The sequence below is a fragment of the Porites lutea genome, chromosome 13 (genome assembly GCF_958299795.1).
Source record: "Porites lutea chromosome 13, jaPorLute2.1, whole genome shotgun sequence".
NCBI lineage: Eukaryota > Metazoa > Cnidaria > Anthozoa > Scleractinia > Poritidae > Porites > Porites lutea.
The window spans coordinates 20,107,539-20,130,640 of NC_133213.1; the positions used below are offsets into that span (position 1 = coordinate 20,107,539).

General features: G+C 38.9%; 4 protein-coding genes across 4 annotated transcripts; 1 reads left to right on the top strand and 3 right to left on the bottom strand.

Annotated features, from left to right (window-relative positions):
* Positions 1-5,296: 5,296 nt before the first annotated feature.
* LOC140923023 (melanocortin receptor 5-like) lies at positions 5,297-7,087 on the bottom strand. Its single transcript, XM_073373080.1, has one exon. The coding sequence runs from the start codon at positions 6,809-6,811 to the stop codon at positions 5,900-5,902; it is 912 nt and encodes a 303-aa protein (XP_073229181.1). The 5' UTR covers positions 6,812-7,087; the 3' UTR covers positions 5,297-5,899.
* Positions 7,088-10,070: 2,983 nt separating this feature from the next.
* LOC140922880 (N-acyl-phosphatidylethanolamine-hydrolyzing phospholipase D-like) lies at positions 10,071-16,266 on the bottom strand. Its single transcript, XM_073372917.1, has 6 exons — positions 16,175-16,266; positions 15,055-15,181; positions 12,740-12,959; positions 11,554-12,203; positions 10,843-10,957; positions 10,071-10,348 (listed from the first exon to the last, which is right to left on the bottom strand). The coding sequence occupies exons 2-6, from the start codon at positions 15,120-15,122 to the stop codon at positions 10,181-10,183; spliced, it is 1,221 nt and encodes a 406-aa protein (XP_073229018.1). The 5' UTR covers positions 15,123-15,181; positions 16,175-16,266; the 3' UTR covers positions 10,071-10,180.
* A 39-nt stretch (positions 16,267-16,305) lies between these two features.
* Positions 16,306-18,937, top strand: LOC140922879 (general transcription factor 3C polypeptide 4-like). Its single transcript, XM_073372916.1, has one exon. It carries the CDS (start codon positions 16,306-16,308, stop codon positions 18,670-18,672), a length of 2,367 nt encoding a protein of 788 aa, XP_073229017.1. The 3' UTR covers positions 18,673-18,937.
* A 1,285-nt stretch (positions 18,938-20,222) lies between these two features.
* LOC140922898 (N-acyl-phosphatidylethanolamine-hydrolyzing phospholipase D-like) lies at positions 20,223-23,097 on the bottom strand. Its single transcript, XM_073372938.1, has 4 exons — positions 22,847-23,097; positions 21,885-22,528; positions 21,236-21,350; positions 20,223-20,683 (listed from the first exon to the last, which is right to left on the bottom strand). The coding sequence occupies exons 1-4, from the start codon at positions 23,045-23,047 to the stop codon at positions 20,576-20,578; spliced, it is 1,068 nt and encodes a 355-aa protein (XP_073229039.1). The 5' UTR covers positions 23,048-23,097; the 3' UTR covers positions 20,223-20,575.
* Between the last annotated feature and the right edge of the window lie 5 nt (positions 23,098-23,102).

Sequence of the window (23,102 nt, forward strand, 5' to 3'; positions counted from 1 at the left end):
TCTACATGTATATCAGAGATTTTGAGGCCGTTCAAAAAACTCGCTGTCGTGTATTACCAGGTTTGAAAACGCTCGGTTTTGCCTCGAGTTTTTAAACGTGATAATACACTCCTGCTCGTTTTTTAACCGGTACTAATAAATAATAAAAAACCTAAAAGAGGCTAATATAATTTTTAAAGCATATTGCAGCTGGCAATGACATGACAATGCTGGTATTTGAGTGGATGAGAAAAATAAATGCAGTGAGCATATGGAAAAATGAATTTTTCCAAAACAAAACACTAAAGCTGATTTTGGGGGATGGAAACTGGTTTAAAAGTTTTTAGTAATAATGAAAGAGATAATACATATATGTTATTTTTGATCGAATTAAATGTCGAGTCGGGGTTGGCCAGTGTTTCTTCAGTCTTGATATGATAATTTTTTACGATTTCTAAGGCCCAAATAAATATTTTATTTGCAAAGTCAGTTTTATTTTATTCATTATTAATAAATTGAACAAAGAATGAGCAATTCCAGAAAAATACAGAAACCACTGAAGGGCAAACAGTAAGAATAAAGAATATTGTTAATCTACGCACCCGTCAGCTGCAGCATCCTTGAGGAGTGCAACAATTTTATTCTTTGATAAATTATCGACCACTTCGTGGGAACCGAATGTTAAAAATTAACCTCTCTTTTTAAAAAGAGCAATTCCTCAAAACATGTTCATATTAAAATCTGGTTTAACATACACCCCTCTAAGTTTACCCTCTTACAAGGAAACATAGCTCTAGGGGTTGGAATTAGTGCTAACTAGACTCACTCCCTCGCCTAGATTGAAGGCACGTTTAGAGAGGGATTAGTAGTTAGCCACTCTTTTGAATAAATTCAAAAGTAATTGATTGACTTTTTTTGCGCAAACTATGTGTTCTTCTCGTTGAAAACTGGTCCGTGAGAATGATTTTAATTAACTAATTAATTAATTAATTAGCTTCGCGCGCGCGTGGAGCTCCGCTAAGAAGATGTCGATCAATTTCTATTAGCTTGCACTTTACTAAGAGCCGGCATAGTTACAAACTAAGATCATAATGGATTTTTTTCATGTTTGCGGGTTATGTTATAATTACCATCTGCTGCCCTGCAATAATGCATGTTTACCGTCCTTAAGACTTGGTGTCAAATGGCAGCCGCTCCTTTCTTCATTAATCTGTCGAATTAATAGCCAGGAGGACTAAAGAGACAGCCTAAAAGGCCTGGATATTACATGCGCAATGTTATAAAATAGAGTATTTAAAATGTTAACTGCTAAAGAAGAAGCATCACTAAATTAACATTCCTTTAACTAAATACTCTCGCTGATGCAAGGCAAATATAAATATTCAAAGCATGAAGTTAGCAGTTTTTGAGCGATGGTTTTCAAATGACAGAGTCAACTAGAAAACGTCCCTTATTATTATATAGGACATTGAAAATAAACGCGAATAAGAAATTCGTGGTAATTTAGGCGCGTCATTTTCCTGAACGCTAATTTCCGCCACCGGAATTGCCATAATTTAACGTCAGTACTATGATGGATAATGTACTTGTTATATCTGCTTGAGATGAAGAGATACTTTCGTTTGTCAGTGCGTCGAGGAAAATGTTTAATCTTGATACGAGAGAAATAAATGTATTTCTGTTTGTTTGGTTTCCTTGATGTATGAAAAATACCATGGCCTCATGTCTTAGAGTATCCCTGATAGCGTTCTTCAATCCCGTAATCCTGACCCAAAATTTCGAGCAATCCCTTAATCCCGTTGATTATTTTTGGTAATGTCAAGTTGAAATAACACGTCTCTTGTGTTTGGTTGAATCGACCCAAAGACATCAGAGGAAGATGTTTCAAACTGCGAATCATTTCATAAAATTTGTTTGACCCTGCATGAAATCATATTATTTATCGTTTTTATAGCCTGTTCACAGACCCTCTATTTTCTCTTGAAAGTCCGTCGAGCGCGGGTGATAAAATATAAACCGCGGGGGATTTATTCACTGCCAGCGCAAGGGGGGTAGTGGTGGGGAAATGAGAAAATAGACGAAATTGTAGGAATTGTAGTTGTATCACTAGCCTGCGTGGCAGGCGTTTGAAAGGGAAGGGAAAGGGAGTTTTAAGTGCGAGAGAAACGCGAGGGGCGCGCGAGGAGGAAGGGAGGGAAACGTCCCACATTAAGAACTATTATCAATGATCAAGTTGAAGCAATGAGGAGAAGCTGGCATTTCAGCTGTTGCGTTACCTTGCCGCGGAACCATGAGGTGATGCGGACATTCTGTTTTTTTAAAACCGAAAGCTATCATCGTCGCTCTAGACTTGCTACAAGTCGACCTCTTGGCGAGCGGAGCGAGCCTTTTTTGGCCGACGAAGGACTTTTTTTGAAAGTCTATCGTCGCTCTCGCTGTCTTGAAAGCTAGCTTTAATGAAAGAAAATCCAGCTCGGGTGCTTCTAACCTGATTACTGCGAGGCGAACAAACACTACATGGCTGATCTCCTGTTTGCGAAACGCTAACTTTCGTTTTGTAACACCCTGACGGGGCACTGAATCCGATGTGTCGATTTGGTTCAGCTTTCGACCGCTTTTAGCCGGCTTTTTTGGCGTAGAAGCAGTCTAAGGAGGGTCTAAGAAGAGATGCGTCAACAAACACGTGACTCCGAGTGTCATTGTTGTTTGATGGTAAAATACTTAAGCCAATTACACGAGCAATTTATATCTCCAATTCCATTGGTCTAATTTAATTGGTACTGCGAACGCGGAGAAGATAATGATGACGCGTTGACGTTGGGGAGGGACTTGCTTAATAAACCTCTTTTATCCCAAAGATGTCTACAGACGTTCTTTATTATTCTTTCTCGCGCTCCGCGCTCGTACTCGCGCGCTCGCTTCGCACGCTTCGCTCGCCAATGTTTTCGAAAAGAACGAAAAGAAAAATAAAACAACGTCTGTGTACAGGCTATTGTTTTTATGACATCCAAGATTTAACCGATATTTGCTCAAATGTAGAGCATTTTCACCCCCGTGGCCATGTACAGGTGTGCTGTCGCAATTTGTAATATTGTTTGCACTTGTACTTCCTGACGCAAAGTAATAAACCGTGTCGCACTTTGTAATAATAACTATCCATCGAACTTTGTACTAAACTTAGCTGTCGCAAAAGAAGATTGAGTTAAAGCGTTCAAGTATAACCATTAAGAGTCCAAGGTTCTATTTCTTGAACAAAAAAAAACAAAACTCACAAAATTGCTTAGATTGGTGAGTTATTGTGACCACTGCGCATGAGCCAGTAGTCACGTGCACTATTGCCATCGAGTTACTTTTCCGAAAGTAAATAGTAAGAAACACCAGAATATACTTGGGAGCCAATCAGCACACTTAGTTTTCCGAAAGTGAGTAAGTAAAAATAGAGTATACTTCGGAGTCAATCAGCATGCAAAGATAACAATTTCAGTTTCGGAATCTTTCGTTGATGGTCCTCGGTGACAAACAAAATGCTCGGCTGCCTCGTGTTCTGCTTTGATCGCTACTAGTGCGTGACCGAATGAAAAGGCAATGAAATACATCATTTCTTAAGAAGCGTATCTTCATTTCTCATGTTCAAAAACTACGATATTTGTATAACAGATTTCTCCTCTCCAAATCAACTCCTGTGAAAACATTAGCATCGTTACTTTGTGTTGTGAAATTTTGGAGTTTAAATTCACTGGATCATGTTTCACCGAGGATGTTCATTTTCCAGGCGGATGACAAACAATACTGAGATCGTTTTCACTGTCACGTAACAAAAAATAAATTGGAAACCGTCCAGTGGAAGAAACCAAGAAAATGAAATGTTATAAAAGACTAATATATAAACAATTTATCCAAGTCTCAGGTCTTTCTGGCCCACAGTTTCTGAGTTATTTGCCGAAACGTTTCACGCACCTTTGTAGAGCTTTGTATGGAGACGTCGTTTGGTGCACCAATATGGCAGCCGGAAATCAACAAAAACATCTGTTTTGAGTTCACTTTTTCTATGAAAGCTCTTTCTTTTCACTCGAGAACTAGTATACGTGCGCATAAACATATCCTCTAATACCTGAAATGGTTATACCGCTAAAAATCAAGAGGAGAGACTTTTGTTCAACGACACAGCGTTCCTATTTTGGTGTCACGCACTGTGAAAATACGGAAGTTCAAGTTGCTGCATTTTCGAAATACAACATGCTACGGGAATGGAAACTTGTACAAAGATTTACTTTTTGTTTATCTGCAAGCTTGTGTAAACGAGAATTCGTATAAACTCGCTATTTTGACTTTACAATTTGATGACGTCACTGTGAAAATCATCTATTCTCAACACACGTAGTAAGGAAACAGAATATTTTTCGAGTTTTTGTTCTTTAAAAATTCTAATGTTTCTGTTTTACAATTAATCGACTTCAAAGCGCGGTTAAGATATAAATTTCTGAGGTTCCTTTCAGGTCTTGTGAGACTTCCCACACAACGTCACGAATAATGACAAAAGTCTTACGAGAAGTCTTATTTCAATACGGCTGCAAAAGAGACTAGACCATTTGCAGCGCATTGTAAAAAGGACATGTTGGAGTGACTACGTGCACCGCGTTGACGTTTCGAAATCATTTCTATCGTCGCGCAAAAAAACAAAAACAAAAAAAAAACAAATACTAACATTGACAATGTGTTGATCATTTTGCATCATTTGACGAAGTTGCACGCATCCATGGAAAAGGTTAAAAATGCTTAAAAAAATACGAATCATTGAGAAACTTTCTAATGCATTTTAAAGAATTCAAATGCGTTGAAAATGCATTTTACTCTTCAGCAGTAGTCACACGCGCTTCTCTACCCTGCGAACAGAGTCTCCTTCGATCTTCCTAGATAAGTCGGGCTTATCTAGGAAAGATCGAAGCGACTCTGCTAGCTGGGTAGCGCTTCTTCTAGATTTATTGAACGCGTCATCAACAAACTGAGAACTCAAGTTTAGTTCAGTAGTCGATGGAATGATTATTCTGTTTCGAAGCAGTCTTTATAAACAATTTTCGAATACGATTTTTCAAATAAGACAATTTGACGCACTTAAGATTTTTTTGGGGGGATGGGGGAAGGGGTTGGCTTAGAGCCTTATCTGATACTGAATTTTCCGAAGAAAGCCATTCGAGTTCAATCATAAGGAAACTAACTTAGAATTGCGATTAAGGAGAGCTGACACTTACATTACTGTCGAAATATAATAGCTGATAATTTACTTTAGTAAATAATCGCATCAACTAACTTTGTCGACTTGTTTATTTAAAGTATGATTTGTATTTGTTCATGGCGAAGTTTGAGAGTGACGTTACGTGATCAGAAAAGGCGCCAGCTGGGCTCACTGTAAAACTACGTGACTCGACTTTTGTCGTGGCAAAATTTTCTAGTTTAATGTTTTAGTACTTCTACTTTTTCAAAGCAAGAATACACTGATTTATCAATATATTTTGAAAGTAACTTCAACTCATCAGTTCATTACCACATGTACTTTTTTGTGTTCAATGTAGTCAATGCAGTACGAATCAGGGTTCTTGCGAAAGCTAAGACCCCGAAAACCAAGACTTAAGACCAGAAAACGCAGACGCGAAAACGCGTTTCCACAAAAACGCACAAATAAGCATTATTAATTAGAAAGCTAGTTTGTACTCTATTTTTATTCGATAACGACCAGTTTACGACCCCAACAGATAAATTCCGAGTTTTTAATTGCCAGGTGTAACGTTGAAAAAACTCCCTTCGCTCAGACTAAAGAGTTCTTAACTTTATATGGCGAACATTCACAACTGCCCAGTAGTCTCAAATAAGACAGAATGAACTTAAAAAGGTTTTGTTAAATCTTTATGTGTTACGAGTCTAGTTATTCTTTTCTGAGCACATTTCTCACAGCGCGTCGTATCTCACTGATTCTCCAACAGTACACAACTGGATTTAAAAAAGAGTTGATGAAGACAGCAGTTACAGCAAAGTCATAGGCAATCCTTACTGTTCTTGTGTATCCATAAAATACGTCAATGAATAGCACTATAAGAAACGGAAGATAGAATATCCAGACCAAGCCGTAAATATAAAGCACTGTCACAGCCGATTTTCGGCTCTTAAGTACGTTCAATGTGTTTGCTTGAGGAGGGCCGGCGGCAAGAGTTTGGCCAGTTATCTGGCGTAGGTGTCTTCGAACAATTTGAAATATTCGTATAGTACTAAACGTTATAATAAAAAATGTGATAAAAACGGCGACAATCGGGATTAAATACCATTCCTTGGTCATCCAAAATCTTATAATATTCATTACAAGGCACAGAATCCAGAAAGCAAGAATGCTTTGGAATATTCGAGGAACGGTAACAATTGCATTGTATCGTAAATGAAGGGTAAGAGCGAGTAGACGATCAACGGACACCGCAGTTAAAACAGCAAGTGTTGCACCAGTTGTTATCCAACCCGATAGAGACTGAAGCATTTTCAAAGTACAGTAAACCGTCAAACTCTCCTTGAGTTCGGCTATTTTAAATGCCACAAATAGTGGTTGACAAATCAAACCAACAATAGCATCCGAAGCTGCCAGGCAACCCAAAAGAATGAACGATGGCAAATGAAGATCTTGAGTTTTTCTAATCGTGAATAAAACCAGAAAGTTCCCGAAACATGTCGCCATAGAAAATGAACAATTGAGAATACAAACTACAATATTTGTGATGAAAATGTCTTGCTTTTTATCGAAGTTAATGAACGCGTCTTCAAAAAAGAAACATGCTTTGTCTGTCTCTTTCATGGCGAAGGACGTTGTATTGTCCACAAACAGCACGATGGTGACGACAGGTTTTCAGTTGTTGTTTTAGTGAGCGGATGTTAATTTCTTTGATTCCTTTCTTCAAACTAAGCCAGCCTTCTAACAGCAGTGAAACTGGAGACATTTCTCAAGTGCTTTTCCATCTTAGCAAGCAAAAGCTATAAACTATAGTTTACAGATGGAAGTGCTCATTTAACCCGATCAGCACCGTTACGAGTACATTTACATGATAATTTCTCTTCCAAACTCCTGACACTTTTAATACGATTTTGACTGACCTAACTGCCATTTCCACTGACAATGTTATGTATTTACGTGACCTAGATATTTGCACTCACTATAGCACTGACATTTACGATTGGCTATTCAAAACTCGACTTCGACGACCACCCGTCATGTTAGTTGCTTCCCGTTGGCAAATAAGAAGCCGTTATAGAGACAGCTGTAACTTTGGCGTGGCAGGAGCAACCACAGCGCGGCTTTGAAACTAATTAATTTTGTGAATCTAAGTTTCTATTTCTTTTTTTCTACTTTAAATTGTAAGTTAAATATGGGACAAAGAAAGACTTTTATTGAGAACTTCTACTTTATTTTATGTTCAAAATATTTCTACCTTTCTAAGTGGCTAAAATCCCACGCATAATTCATCATAACCAGTTACTGTCGACCAAATTTGGAAGAATTTTGCGATATGTGAACGGATGATGTCAATCGTGTAGCAAAATTGCCAGATTAATGAACGGTAAACCGAGAAGATCTGGGGAAGAGGTTGAATTATTTTGGTAGTGAATACACCATGGCGGAACATTTCACCCATTTTACGAGGAAGAAATAGGCGAACTATTGGCTAAAACAATGCAAGAACAGCAAGAAGACAACTCGACGGACGACATCTACTATTTGGAGAATATTATATTTACAGAACTCAACAACCCTTTATCTCCTAAATTTGAAGGCCGCAAGACCTCGGCGGATAACACCCTTCTCGATCTCTATAATTCTTCAGATGACACTCAGCCCCATTCAATAATTGCTAAATAATTAAAGTCGACTTTTGCTTGAATCAAAGCTAACGGAAAAAGAAATGAAAAGAGCTTCGTTGTATCAGTGAGGTCATATTAACAAGGCCAGAAATCGAAATGGCGGATTAAAGAAAACAAAAACATTTCCTATGACGTCATTGCTCTTACGTTGGTGGCTCTTATCCTGGGCTGATTGTTAACAGAGCATATCAGTAATCATGGATCATGGTAAGAGGCCTAAAAGTTATGTCCTTCGTACAGCCATAACCCAGGGGTGAATGTGCGAATACCCCTGGGAATTTTTGGTGGGGGTGTGCCGCCCGGTTCTCCAAATCCTGACACTTTATAGTCGGACTAAAAAATGTTATTTTCCACACCTGTTTTCAGACCCGGTCTCTGAATCCATACCCGTTTCAGACCTGGTATATATGTAGAAATGAAGTCATCATTTTTAGAGTAGAGCTCAAGCAAAAGGATTTCTTCAAATACATTTCGAATTCGCTGATTACTGTTTCTTTCTGATTCATTTGCAATTGAAACGATAAATACGTTCATACACTTCTGTAGTTTCCTCGAAAACCATTCCCAATTCCAGACCAAAATGAGCAAAATCTATACCTGTTTTCACACCGAAACGACGCAAAAACCATACCATTTGGGGCGGCACATACCTATATGGCTTATATAAGGGAATGCCCCCCCCCCGGGGGCGAATACCCAGTACGGTGGGAAGTGACGGGGGATACCCGTAGTTCAAAAGCGCAATGTAATCAACTCCCCTCAACGGAAAGCTCCAGACGACCGACAAGTCCCTAAAACGAAGAGCTAGAGTTTGTCTTGGCCTGCGGATACAGCCGTCGAAGAACGAGGAGAGAGAGAAATTTTGCCGGTTAAGTTGATACGGCCGTTGTTCAGTTTTTTGCTTTAATATGATCACAGGTACCCCAAGCTCAGGAGTGAAGATCGTTGCTGCATAACAGAAATATTATTAATAGGGGTCTGTGTGGAGATTTAAGCGAGCGTTTTTTAGGGGTCAAAAATAGAAATAAAGATACATCACAATTTCTAACCTTGTCTCCTTGTCTAAATTTATGATGTTTTCTTAGCATTTTTGGCCGTTTCAGGGAGATTATGAAACAGCTAAAATAAATTACGATCCAGGGTATTACAAAGCATCTACATGTAATGTAGCTATGAATAGAAGATTGATCAATTTATACCTTATATACGATTTTCTAGTCCTATATATAGTGTCGAGCATAATGATATAACAAATTACACTAACATTACTAACACTATCCATTGTTTCTATACACTTTCATATTTTGTACATTATTATTTTTAAAGACGCCTCTGAAATAATATCGTACAACAGGAATCTCATTAGCAGAATATGTAAGCTGCTTGGCACTTTTCATTTTATATCCAGAACAAAGCTAATTTCTCTAAAACCTTCAGCGGTTGTAGTTGTAGCTCGTATACAGGTAATTAACTCAATTAAATAAAATTAAAATAATAATAAGTTTAAAAACCATCAAAATTCGCAACATATCTCAAATTTCGTTTCCTAAAAATAATAATACAAAAGAAAAAGAGCCAGATGAAAGTAATACAAAAGATTTCTCCTTTGAATCACAAACCGCCCGGAAAAAAAATTCATCCGGGGGGTACCGCCCGAGGTCCAACCTCTTACCACCCTTTCGCAGGGTTTTATTTTCGCGATTTTAACAGGTAAATATGAAAAAAGGGCATTAAATTTCGCGATTCAAGCGAATAAAAATGGAGCTTACCAGTAAAAACCAGTTAGCAATTTGTGTTTGTCAATACATATCGTTTCTGTTACATGTATTAAATTTCGCGAGAATTTATTTTCGCGAGTCTTTAATTTCGCGATTTTTTTTACAATCGCGTACAACGCGAAATTAAGTAACAATAAGATACCATTTTTGTTAATATAGGTACCCCATTCGTATACCTTTTGCTGGCAAATTTACCCCTTTCATTTAATATTTTAAAACGCTGAATCCCTTTTAACTGCTATAAATGCGTCGTCTTTAAAAAATGAATAAATCACTAAACCGTAAAGTTTCCTTCGTGTTTTTTTAGAGTCATAAAATGGGTCTGTTAGCCTTTTAAGGACCTTTCACAGACCGCAATGACAGACTTCCCAACCCTTTTATAAACTTCAACCAGTACGGATAACTTTCCGTAACCTGGACCCTGAAAAGGTACCCCCTTCAGCGGAAAACCGTGGAACTTCGCTCACGGAATTTAAAAATACAGCTATTACATAAAAAGTCTTTATACTATCTGGGAAAGTGAAAGGATCTCAAGTTGATGTTTCAAACACAACTGCATTTCGACGTTCTTGGGCCGTCTTTTTGTCATCTTTAGAAATAACTTTCGTCTCACCATGCTTGATGGTGTGGAATTCTTTATCAGAAATTCCTAGGCTATGAAGTCTCTCGCTGAGCGCCTTTGGTGGGTCAAGATAATGCTGATTAAATACAAAAGAAGAAATAAAAGAAAGATGAGCAAAATAAATCGAGCTGGATGTTCGAAAATGTTACTGCCTCAAAGTCTTCCTCGTTCGACCAGAATTTTGTGGTTCAAATACTATCTCCAAAGTAGACAATTTTATGAAGGGAGCAACGACTGCTTTTTTTCTCTTCTCGTTCTTCTTATTTTCACTCCCTCTAATTTCCTGTCCTTTTTGTTCGGTAGTATAATGTTTCGGCATATTTACGGCTTCTGGCTGCCATTTTCGGTAGCCAAAATTTCGGATACTTTTGAGCAACATCACCCGAATCCCAAATGGTGACATCGCCAAATCCCGTGTCCCGTTCATGAGGACAATCCGGTCCACATCTTTCTCCTTTTTTTCTCTAAAAACCCGAATAGGTCTTACGAGATGTCTTCGTTATGAGTTTGCCCTCAAAGACTTCCTCCTCCTACTTTTGGAGTAGATATAATTAAAGAAAAAGCACTCACCTCAAACGACAGATTGAAAGTTCCCCAGTGAACTCCAAGAGAAAAGTTGGATTTGACATCTTCATGAATGTCAACGGCTTCCTCGGGATTTACATGTTGGAACTGCATCAACCCTCTGGGATACAAGTGAAGAGAAATTAGTACACATATTTGTAATTAGCTCAAACCATACCATGTACGAAATTTGAATTGAATGTTGAAATTCAATGCTTTGATTTTGAAAACTAGCTACGAGTTAACATTTCTGGGTGAGGCTCATTTAAGGAAGCAAGCTGGTAGAATATCGTTAATCCTCTATAAAGCCCCCTGCCCCCTTCTCAACTAAGCCTTCGCTTCTCTAATTTGACCTCCTTTTCAGCCCTCCACCTCTTTTAAGCCCCTTTCTCCATCCCCTTTAAGGGTGTGCGTAGAATGCGAGTCATGGAGTTGTGAGTTGCGAGTTGCTGGTTGCGAGTTGCAAGTTGTGAGTTGTGAGTTATGCATTGTGAGTTGGAAGTTGTGAGTTGCTAGTTACTAGTTGCAAGTTGCGAGTTTTAAATACCCGGTCCCTATTCTTAAATAAGACTGTAACATTCCCCCTTCAAACGTGCTTGAAATAAATAAGCCCCCAGGTGGCTTAATAGAGGATTAACAATAATGTCACTTAAATCTCTATGGTATGGGCAAAAATAATTGCCAGTTATTGACCCTAAAAAAGGAAATGTTTCACACCTTGGCTCATATGCTCCAATAGGTATTGCAGCCAAATCAAAGGGTCCATATCTCTTGCCAATTTGTTTGAAAATTTGATGATAACCAGTATCTCCAGCAAAGAAGAATCTATTCCGAGGACCAATAACAGACCAACTCCCCCATAACACTTTGTTTGTGTCATTTATACCCCGGCGACACCAGTGTTGGGCTGGAGTGAAACAAAACTTCACCGCTTTGCTCTCTTCTGTAAATTTAGGGTGAGTGTGTTCTTCCCACCACTCAAGCTCTATGACATTTTTACAGCCGCTGTCTCTCATCCACTGACACAGGCCCATCGGCACAAACCAATGGATCTTATTCCCAAATCTCTTGTTCAGCGCACAGACTGAGGTGTAGTCAAGGTGATCGTAATGGTTATGGCTGATACAGACAGCGTCAATATCAGGGAGGTCATCTACAGTACAAGGGACAGGGCGGTAGCGCTTCACGCCAATCATTCGAGCCACTCCACAGTAGTCATTGAAAACAGGGTCTGTTAAGATATTAAGACCGTCCATTTGAACTAAAACAGTTGCGTGACCCATCCAGGTCACTTGAACATCGTCAGCGGGTGGAGACTCTAGAGTTTTCTTGACTGGTTTCAGAACTGGTAGGGTTTTGTCCAACTCCTGTTATAATAATAATTTCAAAACTGAATCATTGGATAATGCAATTATTCTAGAGCTCTGATCGGCTTAGCCATCATGGTATATGAGCCATTATACCATGCTCTCCAAATAGGGTAACTGTGCACGTCTGCTCAAAATTAAAAACAAGCTGAAAATCGGTTGTTTTTACAAATAAAGTCTGGAAGAATTCTCGGTATTTTGTAGGCGTTTTTAATTAAGCAATTATTATTCCACTCTCGCTCGTTGGATATGAGATGATTATAGCCAACCACTCAAATCCAATGTGCACTCATGGAATAATTGTTAATACAAAATAGGATTACAAAGGCTTTTGTCTTTGCAGGGGAGGGGGGGGGGGGTCAGTAATTTCTACACTTGATTTCGACTGCATGAAATTAAGGATGCCTACACCTACATGTACACATCTCAGAGAAGGGGTTGGGGTGGGGATGGCAGCATTAAAAAACCAATTTGGAGTTCTTCTAGTAAAACACAAAGCTTCTAATTTTTATCGTGTAATGAGCTTAGATAAATACCTGATTGTCAAAGGTATAAAATGTTGAAAGTGTATTTCCAGGTACGTTGGAATTATTAGGTGAGGTCATGAACCATTTCATGGCACTTAGCATTGCTGGTAATCTTCCACTCCAAGGTAGAATAAATACTCCATTTTCCCTCTGTGCTTTGGGATACTCTGCAAGGCCTACATCACCTACATTGTCCTTGTTTACTTGGGCTGACATTATAACTGCTTGTCTGAGAAAAAAAATATGCTCAGCTCAAGGTTTATAATTATTACACCTTGTCTAGTATTCTTACAGTGTAAGGTGCCTTAGTGCTTACACTCTGAAGCAACCATTTTGGTAGTTGGCTTGGAAAATTTTTTTAGGTCAGGTAGAATTTTTATTTGGGGGGGGGGGGGGGGGTTCTACCCAAGGTCAAAATACCTTTTCTGGAAGAAAAGGTACCCATTTTAATCACCTTCTACTGGAGTGTGGAGGTGTGTGTGGCCATGCATTTAACACCTTGAACTCCGGACCTTGAGGTCTGGAGTTCAAGCCTCACCTGTCATGTTGTTTCCTTAGGCAAGGAACTTTACTCCACTTTGTCTCTCTTTACCAAGGGTCGGGTTGTTCAAAGTCGGGTTAAGATAACCCTGGGTTAGTGCAAAATTTACATTCTGATTTGAAAGCTTAAAAGGATTATTCAGTTTACTTTTTTTGTCTACAACTTGATGACTGAATGCTCTAAAAAGAATAGGGAAAATGTTCTAAGGAAATGCTTAAATTGCACAAAAGTTTAACCTGGGGTTAACCCTAATCAGCCTTCAAGCAACTGGGCCCAGGTGTATAAATGGGTACCGGCGACATACTGCTGGGGAGTTACCCCACGATGGACTAGCATACCATCCAGGGGAGAGTAGCAATACTCCTATAGGCATGCTTCATACTAAGGAAAGTGGGATAAGGTCTGGCTGTTTAGGCCTTTGGCTTGTGTGCACCTGTACCTTTTAAACCCACTGACAAGTGGAGACCCATTCACAGTATCACCTAGTTCGAAACACCGCATTCCTTTTAACTGATGCAGATGCAATGTCTTTTTCTTTATTCATATTAAAATATGAATAAATCGCTAAAATGAGAAGTTTCTTGTCTCTTTGACACCCATAAAATGTATCTGTTAGCCATATTGGTCCTTTAAAGAGTAAAATGATAGATTTCCCTACCCTTTCATACACATTATACTTGTGAAATCCCTACTCTTTCATATACCTGAAGCCTGAAAAAGGTACCCCTTTTGGGCGGCGCCTCCCTGTATGGGCCATCATAGGGAGTACCCCTCTCCTCCAGGACCTGTCCAGAGATTATTGGTCATTTGTAAATGAATTTCACAGCATTATTTTATTATTTTTGGAGGTACTTGAAGATGGTAATTAATGACAACAAACAAAATTTTCAATTACAGGTCTGTAAGTCTGTCAGTTGTCACACACATGTTAATCTCCAGACACAAAGGTCCAAAAATCTGAATTCGTAAGTGACGGCAGAGACAGACAAATGAAAAAATTTCAAAGTAATTTAAAATGAATTTCTGCCAAAGAATTAAATATTAATTAATTGTGGCATACATCTACATGTTCATGTATGCATGCGACAACTTTAAAGTGGGAGAGTAGGGGAAAGTGTTTAAAATATGGATCAAGGAAGAATGGATCGTACGGTTGCATTGGGCTTCAATATATTGTACATGTTAGTAGGTTTTACTGTTTATCTTAAGTGTCTCTAAAATATTTATTTATTTTTATTATCATTATCATTATCACCATCATAATCAATATTAAACAGGAGCTGAGTAGCAATCGACTCCTGATATTAAATTATTATCATTACCACTATCATTATCATTATTATTATTATCAATATCATTATCATCATTTTTATCACCATCATCATCATCATTATTATTATTATTAATAATAATCAATATCATTATCGTCATTTTTATCACTGTCATCATCATCATCATCATTATCATCATCATCGTGATTATTATCAATATCATTATAATATTATTATATCACTTCTTAATGGTTACATGCCTATCAGCTTGATCAGTCTTCTCAATGTCCAACCTCCAAAGAAATACTAACCAGGAGAAATTTAATGATGACCACAACTGAAGGTGTCTTCTGGTAAGCTAATTAATACAGGTTATCCTTTAAATGATATGATGAGCACTTAAGAAACAAGGGGAGTATTCTACTTGAGATTGAAGAGTCTGACTACGGGCCTTTCCTCAGCAGGCCCTTCTACTGGGATATAATTTACATTAACTTGTCTTCACAACCTACCTTCTATTAAAACACTTTAGTAAAAGTTGAAACGTGCCAGCTTGCTGTTTTGAATTTATTTTTGTCATGGAGTGACCCACAGATGCTTGGGTGGGGTGAGAGATCCAGAGCCTTACAAACCCTGTTCCTGTCGAAGGATGGAGAATCATGTTTTCCAAAAACTACTACAACATGCTACTACCAGACCAAACCTCTCTCCATTCTGTTGCGCTTCCTATGCTAAGCACACCATATTCTATTTTTTGAATTTTTCGCAATAAAAAAAAATTCAAAAATTTGATATGCAAGAAAATATTAGCCTGTCCCAGGCTCTCAGTCAGTGCCAATGGGTGAGAAAAGTGAGCAAGCAATGGGTGAGTGATGAGTAAGTGAAAAAAGGCAAGCATCTTATTAACAAACACCACAGTCTTCTCACCAACCTGGCATACCAGAATGAGGTACTCAAAACAATGCTTACAGGCTACACTTACTAGTATCTTTCTCCCTCCCACCTCCCCTGTATTTTTCGCACAACTTTCCTTGATAAGCTTTCCCTATTATCTTGGAGCCTGGAACAGGCCAAGAAAATATTAGAGTGTGTGAGGCAAAAAATATTAGAGTGTGTGAGTTGCTGTAAGTTGTAGACCTTACGATGGCTAAAAAAGTTAATATAAGAAATGTCAATAGTATGAAAGATGAAGAGCTAAGTCAAGAGCTGTGTGTACAGGTTACACATGTCTCCCCCCTTTCAGTCTCTTCCCCTTTTTAACCCACCCCCCGGATTATCTAGCCCCGACAATTGCAAGCCGGGTTATAGTTACATCATAAACTCTTCCTGCTAAGTCAGCAAAGTTGCCTTCAATATGTTTTAACATATTAAATTAAGAGTTTCGTTCCATATTGGATTTATAGCTTAAATACAGTTAAAGTGCACCTTTATCAAACGTTCAGTAACGAAATTATTGTGCTTGGAAAATTTGATTACTGGATTTTGCTCGCATAAGCAAATACTAAAACTAGACGGTAACTCAACCTCCACCTATATAGCTGCTACAGTTACATCTGGTTACACGTATCAGGTAAGCGCGATGAAGATCACTGCAACATACAGTGAAATTCACCTTCTTTTTAGTACTGTTACCTGTTATCAGTTCTATGTCAGAGTAAGCGAAAATTGTAACCAAGAAGGAGAATAACAGAACACAGCTCACCCGGCGTGGTTGCTTTCGTGATGTACCCTCCACAAAAGTTCTTTATGTAAACCAACGTCTCATGTCCCGTACTAACACGCGGTCGCATAGCCTTGACGTAAAAACCAACATGGCGGACGTTGGACCTTTGAAGGGAAAACCAATCGAGACGGTAAAATTGAGCTATTCGCGTTGTTTTCCAGGAGCTATATCATGGTCTCTAGACGACAGACTATCTGTGGTTACTGATCAAGGTGTTTACGTTCTGACACTTGTTTCGTCTATTCGCCCTGGATTGAATCTCGAGAAGACGTTTATACCCAACCACAGTGTGCCGTGGACAATGGATGTTGGTATGAACCGTAAAAAGGTCATTGACGATAGATGTTCTGATTTCGACTGGTGTTTGGATCCTCAGCTTAATAAAGCACTGTTTGAATCGATAAGCTTTGAAAAAGTCGCCTGGTCTCCGCTGAACTGTGACAACAATGGCCGCTGTGTTGTTGCAACGCTTTCCTCAGATCATCAGCTTTGTATTCATTTGCCTCCCATGTTGGGCTTTAAGTGGAAAGAAGTTGTCAATTTATCACAAGCTCTTCGTTCTCACGTTGCGGCTAACAACTTTAAGATTCATCATAATGTCAAGCAGACACCAGAGGAAAAACCCAGTCAGCCAAAGCATGTGTTCAGCAACAGTGAATCTGTCAAGAAGTTCAACGAGCGAACACAGTTGCTTTCAACGACTTGTCTACACTGGTTTTCTGAAATTTACCATCACAACAGAAATTCAATGACAGATGAAGCAGGAACCTCTGGGAGTGACAGTAGATTTGCAGTGTTGGCAACCGGAAACCAGAGTGGTCACGTGATCTTTTGGAAAGCAACGCTACCCATTACAATGAACTCAACAAGTGTTGAGCTTGAAGGATTTCTTGACACTCATCAGTCCTGGCCTTGCTCTTTGTCCTGGCAGAGCATCACAAACACTCATGGGCTATTGGCCGTGGGCAGTATTGATGGATTTGTGAAGGTCTTTAGTATTGCTGTGTTGCCGTCTATTACTGGTTTAGCGGATTATGTGTTCTGGGGAGACAGAGATGAGATGCAGATCCAATGGATGGAGTGGATGCCCTCTCCGCAGGCCAATACCGGTTATCAGCTTGTTGTCTCTAAAGGATCCTCAGTCATAATATTTTCATTTTCTGTAAAAGGCACTGTTCTGAGTCAAAAGCCCACCTACAAAATAATAACAGAAGTGCACAGGTTACCCATCACAGGACTGGCTTGTACACGGGGTGGGACTGTCTTTTCTTGCAGCCTTGATGGATCAGTGCAAATGTTGACAAGCGACAAGACCCCTCCAAGATCTATTGATTACAATGCCAAGAAACGTTTTTTGTGTAATGGCATTGGAGTGTCTGCAAATGCCGTCTTCATTGCTTTATTCCTGTTCCCTTCCAATTACACATCACAGTCTCTAGAATCTCATCAAACTCAGATCCTGTTTATAAACATCTCTGATGGATCATCAGCAGTTGACCAGTTTCTGAGCAATGAAAGTGTTAATGTGGAGAACAAATGGGATGTTTGCAAAGCTATGCAACTTTTTGTCAGCCAAAGCAAACACCTGACATTGGCCTTCTTTACAGATCCTTCCCACTATTCTTATGGTTTACTAATACTTCGACAATATGTTCTCTCTCTGGTGGCCTTGATGTTTTCCGAGGGTGAAGGCAATGACAATACTAACTATTCAGTTCAGCTTGAATACACAGTAAGATACATGTACAAATGCTTGGGTACAGCAACATTGACAAAGTGGATTGAAGGAAGAGCATCAGAAACTGTCAATCAGTCAGACTCTTTGACAGCCCTGTTAATCAGTGACTGGCTGGTAATGAATTTTAATGATCCTCCTGTACTTGAGTTGGTGACCAAGATTTACCGTATGTGTGGTGACGCTGAAGGCCTTAAAGCCACTTCAGGACTTCAGGGGCAAAGTAAGAGAAATGGTGAAGATCTTTTGAATGCAAAGAATGTCAATGACCCCCAAGAGCAAAACATTGCCCTGCAGAACAGCACTGAAGCTGTTGATGGAAGAGGAGCTGCAGCTCAACCGATGGAAGCAAACCCTGGTCCTTCCTTGACCCCTACGTTGGCAGGAGGATTGAAAGACCAGATCAGTTTGCCAGCAAGGGAGAAATGCCCGATCTGTGAGAGTGACATTCCTATGGAGAACATGGAGTACGGAACTTGTAGAAATGGACACAAGTGGCAGCGGTGTTGCGCAAAATTCACTGTTTGTTCTGAACTCTTTCATAAGCGTTGTCAGGACTGTAGTCGATGTGTTTCAATGCCACACCCTGAGCTATCTCCATGGATGTGTGGCCTCTTAGAGGCAATAACTAAGTGTCCTTTTTGTTTTGGCTTCTTCAGTACCTTGTCTTAAGTCAGTTACTGTTTTTGTAAATGATTGAAACATCAAGTCTTGCACAATTCAACTGTGTGTGAAACTTCAAAGTGAAATTAACTAATTCTTCTTAGCAATAGAGGGGAGAAGTGTGACGTCACGTTACCATGGTAGCAAAATCTTTGGATGACAACAATAAGGAGCTTAAGCAATGGCGATGGCCACAGCAACGAGAAAGGCAAAAAAGCAGTAGGTTTAGATCAGCAAAACAACGACTTTGCACGTGATCACGCTTTTTTGTACATTTTTTTTGCACGACTGCGACATGAAACTTCCTAATTTCACATGCCCACTTTATGGAGCAGGTGAACGCAATATAAAAACTTTCTTTTCCTTTCTGTCCTTTTGATTCAACCCCAGGAAATTTCACCAATATTTGACAAATTAAATGAAATTAAATAAAATCGATAAAGTTTGAAATGGTGCGAATTCGCTTTTTAAGTGATGTTTTCGGTTTGTTGTCATCCAGAAATTATTCTACCATGGCAACATGACCAATGACTCTATTCACACTACTCAGTGCAGCCAAGTTTTCAACTGAATTCAAGGTACAGGCATGGTAGTGTATGTGGATATACATGTAGGCTAAAGTGCTGTTCAAGTGTGTTACATATACCGGTACACTAATTCAAAGCTTAAAAGTGTTGCAAAACTTTATAATACAGTAATTTTCTTCTGTTAGTACAGTCAAACCCAGTTAATACCGACACCGAGGGGGCCATACATGTAGAAAGTGTCCGTATAAACAGGATGTTTGTATTACTGAGCAGGTTGAATTAATTTTAGAGAAAATGTGAAGGCTTACTTTCTCCCATGGATAAAGGAAAGTGTCCGTACTAACAAGGTGTCTTTATTAAAGGGACAGGTTCATGGTTCAGTGCATGCTCATTTATCAAAATGCTGTTTTTCTGCCGCGACATGCTGTATCGTCTGTGCAAGCAACATGATCATGTCATAATGATGTCAAAGAACCAATCTGCACACTTCCCCTGGCAGTAACTTGATCAACTTATGTGCAAATAACTGTAAATTAATCAACCATGGAATAAAACCTTTGGGTCAAGAAATTCAATGTTGTTAGTGTTGGCATAACCCACTAATGTTTTCTGCGATTTTTGTACTCCTCCATCCTAGTTCAGGTTACTCTGAACTACACTTCTACTTTGAAATACACTCTGAGATCGCTGAGATACGTGTGAGTGTAATTATTAACCGGTAGAATTAATAGTAAATTGAAAAAAGTAATTTAATGAACGAGCATGTGCTTAACCGTGAACCTGTCCCTTTAATTGGGTATCTGTAAAGGGGGCTTTGAATGTATCTGATATCGATTTCCATTTTTTGTCTCCTGCTGAATTATTATTGAGTTAGAAAAGAAAAGATACAGGTATATCAAGTAAAAAACAACAAGGAAAACAGTCTAACTCAAATCACTTGGATATTTTCTATTTATTGCTTTTCGATACAACGGTAGAGTACAGGTTATATGTTAATGAACTATTCTGAGTTTACCTGCTTTAATCTAACAATTCAATTTTGCAGCTATTTAGCAACTCTTTCGTGGTCCATTATAATGTACTTAGAGTGTTCTTGATCTTTGCAGGTGAATACATTCTACGATGTACTTGCTACACTGTATGCAAAGCTATTAGCAACCTTCCCTGACATTATAAAATAAAGTCAATTATATCATAAAGTTAATAAAAAACACAGCAGACTTGTGACTCTGGTTGTTGAAGCTCTTTGAGTATTTTTAATGAATGAATAAAATTTAATAAATAAATACCTGTACACTGTAATAACGACAAAATTTTCAAAGTGTTTCAACATTCCTAGTTTACTGCTTTTCAAGCAATTTCATTGTCTATTTTTGCTTTTATGGTTATTTTATGACCTTGGTTTCTCCATGTTTTAATGTGAAAAAGCATGAGTCAGGAATCCCTTTAGACTTGAGAGCTTCTTTAAGATCTTTAGGTGGATCCAAATAATGCTGCCAAATTAAGAAAAAAAAAAAACAAGACTCAGCTAATATAATATTATTGTGGTGTCATTAGAAATTATAGTAGCCAGTTGTAAATGAAACATTGAGAAACAAAGACCAGCACTAAATGTCAATTTATAATATTTATTATAATCATTTTCAGTGAGATTGGGATGCAAAGAATTTTCTTGATACACAATAAATACTACGTTTAAAACTTAAAAGAATTTGATGGTGCCCCATTTAAGGGCATGAGGAAGTGTTATCTGATAGCTCAGAGCTAGTGGAGAGACCTAAGGCCTAAGGGGGGGGGGGGGTTCCATAGCCATATAGGTATGTGTTTTTGTGCCATTTTGGTCTGAAAACGTGTATAGATTTTGCCACCTCCAGGTCGGAAAACGGGTACGGATTTTAGAGGCCAGGTCTGAAAATAGGTGTGGCAAATAACATATTTTGGTCTGAAATAGGGTCGGGGTTTGGAGAACCAGTCGGGACACCCCCACAAAAAATTCCCAGGAGAAATATACATGTAACATGTCCATTTGTACAGCTGTAACATACCTCTTTTCCTGTTGGGAAGGTGCCCCAGTGAATTCCTAATGAATGACGAGACTGAAGATCTTCATGAATACAGACAGCTTCTGCAGGATCTACATGTTGGAATTGTAGAAACCACCTGGAAATGAAAAACATCAACGTTAAACAAGGCAGTGCTCCAAGCTGCAACCATTTAGGTCACCATGGTGAGTAAAAAAAATTTTGATAACCACATTAAGGAGACATCCATAAGCAGTCACCTATAAAGTTGACGCTTAATATCAGCCATAGATTTGCTCAGCTTGAGTTCTGGCTGCAATATTTATTCCAAAGAGAGGTTGTCCTATACTGAAAGGAACTTGGGTCACTTCTGAGCAGTATGGAGGAGTGGCATGTTTAACATTTCTGAGTTTTTGGTTGTCATTGTCAAGATGGCTGTCCTTCTTATGAGCTCATGTATGTTGGGAACACTGGGACGCATTCTGTTATGCCATTAAATACTAGAACAGCGAGACCCAAATAAAGTTGTGGCTTCACTGACAGCCAGTGGAATTACGAAACAAAAATTACCTCTCTAACCTAGTAAGAATAACTGATTTTCTAGTCGCCCAAGAGCAAAAGTTAGGCGCCAGGGGCCACCAGGCTCTGCTAGAGCACAGCCCTGGACACTGACCTTGGCTTATATGCTCCAATAGGTATGGCAGCAAAATCAAATGGTCCATACTTCATTCCAATCTGCTTGAAGCCTCTGCAATATCCAGAATCTCCAGCAAAGAAAAATCTATGTCTTGCCCCTATTATTGTCCAACTTCCCCATAACACTTTATTACGATCCGTCAATGATCTGCGACACCAGTGCTGCGAGGGAGTGAAGATAAACTTTGGACAAATTTGCGATTTCTCTGGTAGTTCAGCTTCCTCCCACCATTCTAGTTCAATGATGTTTTGACACCCGCATTCACTCATCCAGTTTTTCAGTCCCATGGGAACAAACCAGCAAAGATCTTTTCCAAACCTCTGATTAAGGGCAATTACAGACTTGACATCCAAGTGGTCATAGTGATCATGACTGATGCATACTGCATGAATCACTGGTAGTTCGTCCACTGTACAAGGAGGTGGTCGATAACGCTTCATGCCTAATGACTTGCTAGGCCCGGCATACGTATTTAAGTTAGGGTCAGTTAAGATATTGACATTGTCCATTTGCACCAAAACAGTGGCATGACCTAGCCAGGTCACTTGAATGGCATCTGTGGGGGGAGATGACAAAGCTTTACTGTCAGGGGTCAAGACAGGAAGAGTTCTTTCAAGCTCCTGTGGATTTGTATTACAAACAGAATTAAAAGGAGAAACTGTCTTAAAAATTAATTGTAGAAAAGGCTATAATTACCTTGTCTACTTGAACTGCAAAAACAGAAAATTAATGGGGATGACAAAGTTTGTTCTAATTCTCTCCTTTCAAAAACACATCAATTTCCTGTGTTCCCAAATGTTGTTACGTAATACAATCATGGTGGAACCCGGTTAATTATGCGACTACGATTGGACCACAAAATCATAAAAATTATCCTTTTGCATTTCATTTTTCAAACAAGACTGGATCTAACATAACAAACAATAAAATAAACTTGCCTGCGTTTTGAAGCGGTACAGATCTTTCAAACCACCTCCGATTCCACGCTCATTTTTCTCTTTAAACATCCATCTGAACACATCTGTTTTTGAAGGAAAATGTGTAGTCCCCCATGGATCAACGTATCTGCCATTAACTTTCATTGGTTTCTGCAGTTCGTCCTTTTCGATGTTTTCGCCTTCTTCCCTGCTGTCCGCCATATTGGACACTGCAAATCATCGTCGTATTATTTCGACTTACTTCGGAAAGTGCTTC

Coding starts and splice junctions, on each gene's coding strand:
- LOC140922880 (XM_073372917.1), bottom strand. CDS start 15,122: ATGACAAAAATAAATTCAAAACAGCAAGCTGGCACGTTTCAACTTTTA. Junction 12,204..12,739: donor TTTATACCTTTGACAATCAG/GTATTTATCTAA, acceptor TTATTATAACAG/GAGTTGGACAAAACCCTACC. Junction 10,958..11,553: donor ATTGGAGCATATGAGCCAAG/GTGTGAAACATT, acceptor CTTGTATCCCAG/AGGGTTGATGCAGTTCCAAC.
- LOC140922879 (XM_073372916.1), top strand. CDS start 16,306: ATGTCCCGTACTAACACGCGGTCGCATAGCCTTGACGTAAAAACCAAC.
- LOC140922898 (XM_073372938.1), bottom strand. CDS start 23,047: ATGGCGGACAGCAGGGAAGAAGGCGAAAACATCGAAAAGGACGAACTG. Junction 21,351..21,884: donor ATTGGAGCATATAAGCCAAG/GTCAGTGTCCAG, acceptor TTTCATTTCCAG/GTGGTTTCTACAATTCCAAC. Junction 20,684..21,235: donor CCTTCCCAACAGGAAAAGAG/GTATGTTACAGC, acceptor TTAATTTGGCAG/CATTATTTGGATCCACCTAA.
- LOC140923023 (XM_073373080.1), bottom strand. CDS start 6,811: ATGAAAGAGACAGACAAAGCATGTTTCTTTTTTGAAGACGCGTTCATT.